This window comes from Silurus meridionalis, chromosome 27 (assembly GCF_014805685.1).
Source record: "Silurus meridionalis isolate SWU-2019-XX chromosome 27, ASM1480568v1, whole genome shotgun sequence".
Classification (NCBI taxonomy): Eukaryota; Metazoa; Chordata; class Actinopteri; order Siluriformes; family Siluridae; genus Silurus; species Silurus meridionalis.
In genome coordinates, this window is record NC_060910.1 from 14,973,900 (window position 1) to 14,984,187 (window position 10,288).

General features: G+C 40.4%; 1 protein-coding gene across 1 annotated transcript; it reads right to left on the minus strand.

Annotated features, from left to right (window-relative positions):
• Positions 1–793: 793 nt before the first annotated feature.
• Positions 794–7,681, minus strand: mat2ab (methionine adenosyltransferase II, alpha b). Its single transcript, XM_046842395.1, has 9 exons — positions 7,466–7,681; positions 6,911–6,988; positions 6,713–6,835; positions 5,054–5,166; positions 4,617–4,760; positions 3,407–3,625; positions 2,883–3,065; positions 2,617–2,750; positions 794–1,679 (listed from the first exon to the last, which is right to left on the minus strand). Exons 1-9 carry the CDS (start codon positions 7,554–7,556, stop codon positions 1,577–1,579), a joined length of 1,188 nt encoding a protein of 395 aa, XP_046698351.1. The 5' UTR covers positions 7,557–7,681; the 3' UTR covers positions 794–1,576.
• Between the last annotated feature and the right edge of the window lie 2,607 nt (positions 7,682–10,288).

Consider the following 10,288-nt stretch of genomic DNA (forward strand, 5'->3'; position numbering starts at 1 on the left):
GTAAATGATAATAGTAACGACAATTGATTTACTTATTAGTTTGTATAGATGTTTTTTTAATAATCTTATTGTTCATTGGCCCCACATTCTCTATTACTGTGCCGTATCATGTACTTTTTACTGTATGATGTATGAGCCATAATCAGCTGACAGTCGTGTGTGTGTGTGTGTGTGTGTGTGTGTGTGTGTGTTGGCGGGAGGGGGGGGTTGTTCAGTTGAGATTGATAGTCATGACCTTATTCACAGGTTACTTGATCTCAGTTTATTTATAGCTATGTGCTTGGACAGTACTTTAACATGACCCCATCTTATTTCACGCACATCATTCGGTGTGGAATTAATCGTAGTGTAAGCTCTGATCCTACTACAGATATGACTGATGAGACACTAAAACTCTGAAGCATTTGGTTAAAAAGGCTTCAAGTCACTTTCCATACGTTTGGACGTATTATTATCCACACGTTTGGAGAATCTGAAAGGACCCACCAGCAGTGGTTATACACCCAGGCCAATTCTGATAAAAATAAAACACCCCTAGGACATTCAAACCGTAAGCCTTGAAGGAAGTCACATGAGAAACCAGAAACGTCTCTTGGAAAGCAAAACATACTGTAGGGACACCCATAAAACCCAGTTGGTCCTTTAGTGCAAATGTTCTACCACAAACCTTTTTATTCCAATTTGAGGTTTTTGATTAAACCAATTTAATTATCTCCATCTTTATTTCATAGTTATTTATATTTGTGTGTGTGTGTGTGTGTGTGTGTGTGATTAATATTAACACAGACGACTGTTGGGAGAACGCAAAATATTTTATTGTTCATTGATATAAATAAAAGAACAGGATCAAATAAAGAGTAAAAGACACCTGGGACATGTGAGACTGCATGTAAACAAGGCTAGTTTCTCTGTAAAACACTAGCCACATTTTCAGTCTCAACAAAACAAAGTAAAAAAAAAAAAAAAAATGAGTGAGAAAATGCCTGTTAAAAAAAACTAGAACTACAGTTTCATTTTCCTTACATAAGCACCATGTTTTGTCTGCAGTACAGTTTGAAAAATCGGAAAGGAAGCAGCTTGGCTGAGTCTGGGTTTATGTGTATGTTTTTTCTCAAACATGAATATCTGATGGTTTTGACATTGTGGGGACATTTGCCTACTCCCACAAGAAAGACTTCTGCGTGCAGACTGCGGCACGGGTTTCCATAGCGATTATTAGTGGTATTAGCAATTCGTATTCATGGAAAGATTCACACCTAAGAATAGCAAACGATTGTTTTTTTATCTTCCAATGACAATTTGTGTGTGCGCGTGTGCGCAAGTGTTTAATCCTGTTAAGGATAAATGTTTAAATTGTGATGAGTCGTTAATAGTTCATTCATTATAAATACACCTCGTTGCCTGATGAACTATGCATTGGTTATTAATTAAAATCTACAGGATGTGTGAATATATCTGTAGAATTAAGCATTTTCAACCCCCAAACCCCCCCGACCCCCACATCCCCCCTTGCAGCTATGCAGACTTCTCTGTAGTTTACGTCAGCAGGCCTCAAGAGGGGAGGTCTAACAGCACTTTAGTACTGCAGCTTTTTGGGAATCTCCCATGGGAAGGAGTCACGGCCGAAGTGGCCGTATGCAGCTGTCCTCTGGTAAAGGGGCTTCTTCAGCTGCAGTTCCCTGGAACACAGGTTTAGCAGCCGTCAGAGACAAAAACAATACACATGACAGACTAAACCTGAAGTACAGATTACAGATTAAGCAGCAGTTTATCACCTAAATAAAGTGGCATTTCATTTGCTTGAAGTAGAAATATGACTATTACCTACTAGTTTGTTTACTAGTGAATTCACTCATTAATTATACTAAATGACACTATTGCTATGACCTGTTAAGCTTAAACCCCTTATGCATGTGATCCTCTAAGATCATATAGAAAGTTTAAGGGGAAAAAAAAAAAATCTTGCTTTAGATCAAACTAGGGATGATGAGAGACACTCAAATTAAACTTTCTTTTGGTCGCCACAGCGGACCATCCGCATGTTTGATTTGGCACGTTTTTACGCTGGATGCCCTTCCTAATGCAACCCTCCCTATTTATCCGGGCTTGGGACCGGCACTAAGGCTTTTTCTAAACTTTTAATTTTCTAAACTTCCCACGTTGCCTTAATACCTACCGAAATGTCCGATCTGCTTACCAGCTTCTAGTTAATACTTTTGAGTTATATAGAGTTTTCAAAGTGAGATGCAGCCTATGACAACAATCATAATTATGGTGAATAAAGTCATGAAACATTTTACAGTTCGACCTGGAAATCAACAGCACTTATTTGGTTCTGATGTGCAATTATGGGATGTTGATCTTAATATTCTGAAAGAGCAACCATGTTGTGGACTGTAATGTTTGGGAACCACTAATGTAGACATCGGCATCAAGTTTCTAGTGTCAAACATGATAGCGATGAATATGTTAAATGCCGTATGATATGCTCAGCATAGGCTGCGTTTGAAAACTCCACTGTAAAAAATATAATCCACTAAAAAGTGAATAAAAGCCATTATATCCCTGCATAGCTAATGTTAATACTACTCAACAAACGCATTTATTTATTTTTACCTCACAATGACTCCTGGACGAAGGTCAAAGTTCTTCCTTACAATCTCTAACAGCTCCTTCTCACTCTTCTTTGATGTGCCATAATGAAAAATGGAGATGGACAGAGGATGAGCCACGCCAATTGCATAGGACACCTGGAATACATGAAAAAAACATTTACAATAACACCGAATACATAACGCTAATTGATCCGTACTCGTTTATTATGGTTTATTTGCATTGAAATAGCACAGAATTGTACAGAAATAGCAAATAATTTCCCTCACTTGTACGAGCACACGCCTGCAGAGTTCGGCTTTCACCAGAGACTTGGCCACCCAGCGGGCAGCGTAGGCAGCTGAGCGGTCGACTTTGGTGTAATCTTTCCCAGAGAAAGCCCCTCCACCGTGGGCGCCCCATCCTCCGTACGTGTCGACAATAATCTTACGACCCGTTAATCCAGCATCGCCCTGTCAACACAACCAGAAAGAAAATATCTTATTGAAATGTTTGCCTTTGGTTCATTTATACAAAATTTTTATCTTATTCAGAAATGCACAAGAAAAACATGCACATGATCACATCACTGCTGTTCTAACAAGAAATTCGATACGGGTACCTGATATCTTTATATACTGATATATATTTATTCACCGTGCCGCAGACACTCTATCGGCTGACTGAATAACTACATGAATGTTCCAAATAAATTGGAATTTGAGTGAATATACCAACAAAGCAAGTAATACGCTATTATAGAAATCCGACTGAAATGAAAAGGCTAAGCGTCAATGATGTACACAAACATCACCTGAGGTCCTCCGATGACAAAACGTCCGCTCGGCTGCAGGTGGTAAATGGTGTCATCGTCCAGATAAACACAAGGTACCACTGCTTTAACCACCTTCTCCTTCAGAGCATCACGCATTTCATCCAGGCAAATGTCCTCATCGTGCTGCACCGAGATCACTATAGTGTGCACACGCACTGGCAGCATTGCACCATGGTCCTGCCTGTACTGGACAGTCACCTGAGAACACAAAGAGAGTCTTTCAGGAGTTCATAAAATAAAATGATGTTCATAATGAAGGCATTGGGCAGCTTTTATGAGCTGACTTACATAGAGTTACAGTCATAAAGTGTTCATTACGCTCTGATACTCAGCATGGAAATGAGCAAAGGGTAAATAGTTCTAAAGGACAGCCATTTTGATGGTTCTCAATTTATCTGTAGAACCGTGGTCACATATGTAAGATTCAATTCTTACATATAAATTGCTCCCAGGTTTATTCTGCATGTGCTTGGTGTTTCCACTGATGGTGGTTTTGGGGGAAAAAACAACAACATGAAATGTATTAAAGAGAAAATATGGTGGCTCTGTAATGCTGAGGCATTTTGCTCCCATGGGTTGGTTCTACATGTCTTATTAGATGGACAGGTCACTGCAAACCAATATAAAGTTCTGAGTGACCACCTACACCAGTATGACTCCACCCCTCATAAAGGCATGAGGCCTTATTGAATAGCTTGATGAGGATGAAAATGTTCTAAATCTTATGCTATCTTCTGCACACTCGGCCTAATTAAACACCAATGGGGAGACTTTGGAGTGATGCATTAGTTCACTCTCCCTCCATTTCTAAAGCTGTTCTGGCAGATCATGTTGGTTTGACACTTTACTAACTTTCGTTTACTGCTTTCTCCTCATCTGTAGGTAGAATCCAAACATGTGATTTTTTTTTTTTTTTACTGTTATGAGATTGTAAGCAGTTTACTGATTGTAAATCAGTTTATTTTCTGATTTATAAGTGGTTTTGTTGAATGACTAATTTTCATTATCAAAAAATTAAATCTCTTTAAACAGACACTATATTTTTCTTCATCTTTTCAGTTTTTGTTTTTAAGAAAAAATTTTGAAGACCGATATGTTACGATTGTTACTGAATTATAGGATACAGATACTAAAAACACACCCAGCAGCAATAAATCATAAGTGTGTCCCATCAAAACGTCAAACTCACCTGGGTCTTGGAGTCCGGTCGAAGCCAGGGCAGGACACCGTTGCGACGCAGTTCAGCCATTTTGGCATTAAGCTTATGGGCCAGAATGATGGTGAGGGGCATGCACTCTTCCGTTTCATCTGTGGCATAGCCAAACATCAGACCCTGCAAAACACAAGCACGTGAAAGGTTGAAATGTACAGTAGCTCACAGTATCCTATTACTGTCCTCACAGTGATCATCATTAAGCTGGCCCCCATAAGGAGATATTCCAGTGTGTATGTCCAAATCAAGATCTAAAAACATGTTCACACCCAACCATGGAAAACTTCAGTTACAAATCTGCCACGCTGTTATAGTGAGGCAAGACATATATCACCATTTAAGCCCTTGAAGACTTGTCAGTTCTACCATGCTGTACTGAAATCTAAGAGGGACGTCCATATTCAATAACTGACCTGATCCCCTGCGCCAACATCCTCCTCGTTACGGTCCAAGTGAACTCCCTGGGCAATGTCTGGAGACTGCTGCTCCAAAGCCACCAGCACGTTGCAGGTCTTATAATCGAAGCCTATGAGCAAAGAAGATCAAAAGGTCACGATCGATCATTAGTATCATGATGTAACAATTATCAATGGTATATTAAGCAATATACTGATAACACTACAGTATCAGCCATTATTATGTGATATACACAGAAGGGCAGCATGAGGTGTTGAAATATCCCAAATAAGCATAATACAAGAGCTTGCAATAAATTATTTTAATACTTTAACAAACTCAGATAAAAAAAAAAAAAAAACAGAATGTGACTCTCTCTCTCTCTGTGTGTTTCTCTCTCTCTCCGTGTGTCTCTCTCTCTCTCTCTGTGTGTGTGTTTCTCTCTCTCTCTGTCTGTGTGTTTCTCTCTCTCTCTCTCTGTGTCTGTGTGTGTTTCTCTCTCTCTCTCTCTCTCTCTCTGTGTGTTTCTCTCTCTCTCTCTCCGTGTGTCTCTCTCTCTCTCTCTTTGTGTTTCTCTCTCTCTCTCTCTCTCTGTGTTCTCTCTCTCTCTCTCTGTGTTTCTCTCTCTCTCTCTCTGTTTCTCTCTCTGTGTTTCTCTCTCTCTCTCTCTCTCTCTGTTTCTCTCTCTGTGTGTGTGTCTCTCTCTCTCTCTCTCTCTCTCTCTCTCTCAGGTTGACCAGTGATCCTGCAGTGACACTTTTTGCACCTGAGAATGATTTACACACAGCAGCCTAAAGACCCATTAAGTTATGGAGCAACTCAAGAACTTTAAGGCTGGATCTTAATATAAAACAGTCTGTTACAATGGCTGACTCCTGCACTTTGCGATCGGTCAACTCCAAACACGACACACACACACACACACACACAAACCGAGACGCGGGAAAAAAACTAAAACAAAGGCCGGAGAACCCGCGTGCCTGTTTAACCCCGCGCACGCGCAGTCTCTTCACTCTGCGCGCGCCGCATAGACTATGGCGCGGGAGGGAGAAAAAAAAAATCCGCGAGTGAAATCATTCCATTTTTTCCAACAGTGGGCGGGGCCAAGTGGCGTTCCCTTATAACTCAACTACCATTGGCTAACGCGTTTGTCCCCGGAAATGAATTCTGATTGGCTGCCCGACACAGTGACTAAGCGCAGCCACAGTATTGCATCAGTGAGTCATTTATATTGTTTTAATTTGGTGAAGGTTTCCGACTGAACATTATGCAACACGTGTGCGAGTTTCTTCATTCGTTGTTAAAATTTAAGGAAGATCTTAAAATGGTAATAAAAGCCATATCCATATTGTGCAGCATTATTATGCACTATAATGGAATAAACATTAAGAATAAATACTACAGTGTAATAAAGTATATAAAACACATCATAACACTGTAACTGTCCTGCTACTACAGTGTTATAAAACAGAAAGTAATGAACTGATCATGAATATCTGTAAGAGTGTATGATGTGTCTGTCATGGTTCCTTGTGATGGAAAATCATTGTGTCACTGAAGATCTATTCCTGCCCTGAACCCAGTCTTTCCAGGATCTGCTCCAGAATATTCACTGACCAGTGATTGTACTGTGAATTTGCTCCCCATTCCAGTTCATCCTCAGTGCTGACAGATACCTTTAGACGAGTCGTCATAGCCGATGTGCTTGACAGTGTCCCGGACAATCTTCTGGTAGTCCACGGCAGCGCGAGATGTCACTTCTCCTACCAGCAGGATCATCCCGGTCTTAGCTACTGTTTCTGTACGAGAAGATACATGTTCAGGAGACACAATCTGAGACACAGAGAGATTTTTATGTCAAATGCTTTATTTACCGCAAGCCACTTTGGCATCTGGGTCTTGTTTAAGATGGGCATCGAGGATGGCATCACTAATCTGGTCACAGATCTTGTCTGTAAAATGGAAAAAGAACAAAACAAGTATAAGGCAATAGATTATGAAGAGTCTCTAGAAAGTTCAACATGGTGAACTTGGACATGAACTAGTTAAAGGTCTTCTCAGGTTTAGTGAGATGGTCAGTTGGCACTATTTGGCCTTAATCATAAGAGTAATGGATGTTGAGAGACTCTGATGTCCTCACAGCTGTTACACACTCATTTATATACACAGACACACAGTGTTAATATTACTTAATGTTAGAAGAGGAACAAATCACGACCATTTCACTCGACTTTGACCTCAACACAGAAACATGCACATACAATAAAACGCCTATTTTCTTTTCGATCTCTGATTATGTGTAATATTGAGTAGGAAAAAGAAAAAATTCAGGTCACAGCCACATGCTAGCGTGTTTAGCTCTCAATGCTCCTACAGTGAAGCGCGGAACAACGTGGTTCCAACCGACAGTCGGTGTGATGAGGACTTACCCGGATGTCCCTCTCCCACCGACTCGGAGGTGAATAAGAAACAGTCTTCATCAATGAAGCCGTTGTGATAGCCGTTCATTTCTCCGTTCATGGTCTGGGATCTCCCAAGTTTCGCCTTTAGGACCGGCTCGTGTTCCCGACAATCACAGCGATGCCCCTGGCCTCGTGCAGCAGTCCCGCGTGCTCCTCCTGCAGACTTTTAGCCCGGTCTTTCCTGACGTCATGAATTCCGCTCCACGCTCCACCCCATCCACTGCTAGTAATGGCGACACCATGAAGCGTTTCAACCACGTGTGTGCTGATTTTTACTCGCCCACAGAAGGCCCCTAGTGGCCAAAATAATAAATCCTGGGTAGCATGTAATCATACCATCGATATACACCGATCAGGCAGAACATTATCACCACTTTTGGTCCCCCTTTTTCTGCCAAAACAGTCTTAACCCGTCGAGCATTGATAGCATGAACTTCTTCAGCGATTTAGCTGCAGTAGCTCGTCTGTTGGATCAGACCACACAGACCAGCCTTCGCTCCCTACGTGCATCAATGAGCCTCGGTCACCCATGACCCCACTGTTGCTTTCTTGGACCACTTTTGGTAGATACTGATCATTGCAGATCGGAAACCTCCCACAAGACCTGCGGTTTTGAAGATGTTTGACCCATCCGTCTAGCCATCACAATTTGGCCCTTGTCAAACTCACTCACTCAAAGCAATTTTCCGGCTTCTAACACATCAGCTTTGAGGACAAAATATTCACTGGCTTCTTAATATATCTCACTAACAGGTACCATGGTGAATATAATGATGTTGTCTTATGATTAATATAATGATGTCTTACCTCAGAGACCTCATCACATCTCGCACTGCACCATGCTGTCTGAGATCCCATAGCACTGCTCGACTGGTACCACCTTCTCTCAGAATGAGAGGTAAGTACACTTCAAGGCTCTTCTCTGTTCTGGCACCGAGGTGGTGGAATGAACTTCCCCTAGATGTCCGTACAGCAGAGTCCCTGACTATCTTCAAACGACGACTGAAGACCTACCTCTTCCTGAAACACTTCAATTAGCACTTTCCAAGTTTGTAGAATTCTAGGGTTATATTTATATTAAGTTGGTAATCTGGCGTACCAGTGTAGATTTATTCATTATTAGAGATTTAAAGCACTTTTGTACGTCGCTCTGGATAAGGGTGTCTGCTGAATGCCGCAAATGTAAATGTAAATGTAAATGTTGTTATGTGTTATTCACGACACTGGTCATAATGTTATAATGTCATAATGTCATAACGTTATAATGTCATATTGTTATGCCTGGTCAAGCAAGTGTTTACACTTTTATACAAGTCCTACAAGGCCATGCATTATATTAGTTTTTCTTTCTTGTTTTCTTTTTACCATCACAACTTTATTTTCTCGACATAACAAAAGTTGTTTCCTTGTGATCGGTACTTAATTTTTCTAGAGGCAGCATCTTAGCAGCATCATGGATGTTTGCTTTTACTTTGATCAGGGACTCAAACTAAAATGGCATCCTTAACAACAGCAAGTGGTTCTAAATAATTAGAGAGTTTTAACCAGTTGTAGGACTTTAGGATGAATCAGTCCAGCCCTGATAGAGAGAAAGAGAGAGAGAGAGAGAGAGAGAGAGAGAGAGAGAGATCAGTAAATATGCTTACTGTCACATAATAATCAAGGGTAATGTACACAGTCAATACAGAGTACAAGTTGATACACTAAAAAGACTAGCTATGACAACATAATTAAAAGGTAAGACAGATGTGAGGGTGCTCTGGGACATAAAGCAGCCACCCCACCATCATATTACCTAAATAAATGAGTGAATGCATAGGTTTGAAAGAGTCATTTGGGGCATCCTTTCTCAAGAAAAAAACTATGCACAAATATTTGACTAAATAAATTTGCTTTTAGCCTAAACATAAACACTGAGTCAGTGTCTGAGTCCTGGACATTAAATGGAAGGGAAGTGGATTTTGTAAGAGAAAACTTTACCGCCTGCTGTAGCCTTCACTATTTAAGGTACCAACAAACAGCCTGCACCATTTGATAAAAGGTGGAACATAATCGACCAAAAGTTCACTAAGGTACTATGGTGCAAAATCATTCAGTGCTTTATATGCCAGTAGTAATATTTTCTAATTGATACAAAATTTGAATTGAAGCCAGAGCAGTGTGGATAAGACAGGGGTGGTCATATTTTCTGGTTCAAGTAAGTACTCTGGTTGCTGCATTCTAGACTAATTGGGACTTACTTACTTTAAGGTGAGTAAATAAACATTAAAGGCATTACAAGTATCCTACCTATAGTTACAAAAGCAACATTATCCATCAAAGAGAAATAGTGTGATAATTTGTGTAAAGTTGCAGTAAGGTCAAGCAACTCAAGCAGAGAGACACAACCCTGAACAGAGTTCAATAGTAGATCATTTACCATTTTTACCAGCGTTGTGTCTGTGCTATGATGTGTTGTAATCCTGACTCATATTTTTCATCATTATTATTTCTTCGTGTGTGCTGTTGCGCTACAACTTTTTCTACAATCGTTAAGATAAAGGGATGGTGTGATATTGGCCTATAACTGACAGGGGTCAAGGTCAAGATTTTAAATTGGATGTTTTAATAGGAATTGAATTTTAGAAGAGGTTCAATTGCTTCAGGTATTATCTGGTCAAAGAAACATGTAGGTACATCTAGTAAACAAGCACATGATCTCAATACCATCAAGCATCTGTGGGATGTGCTGTGAGATCCACCTCACAGCTCACAGGAAAACAAGGATCTACTGCTAACATCTTGGTTGTT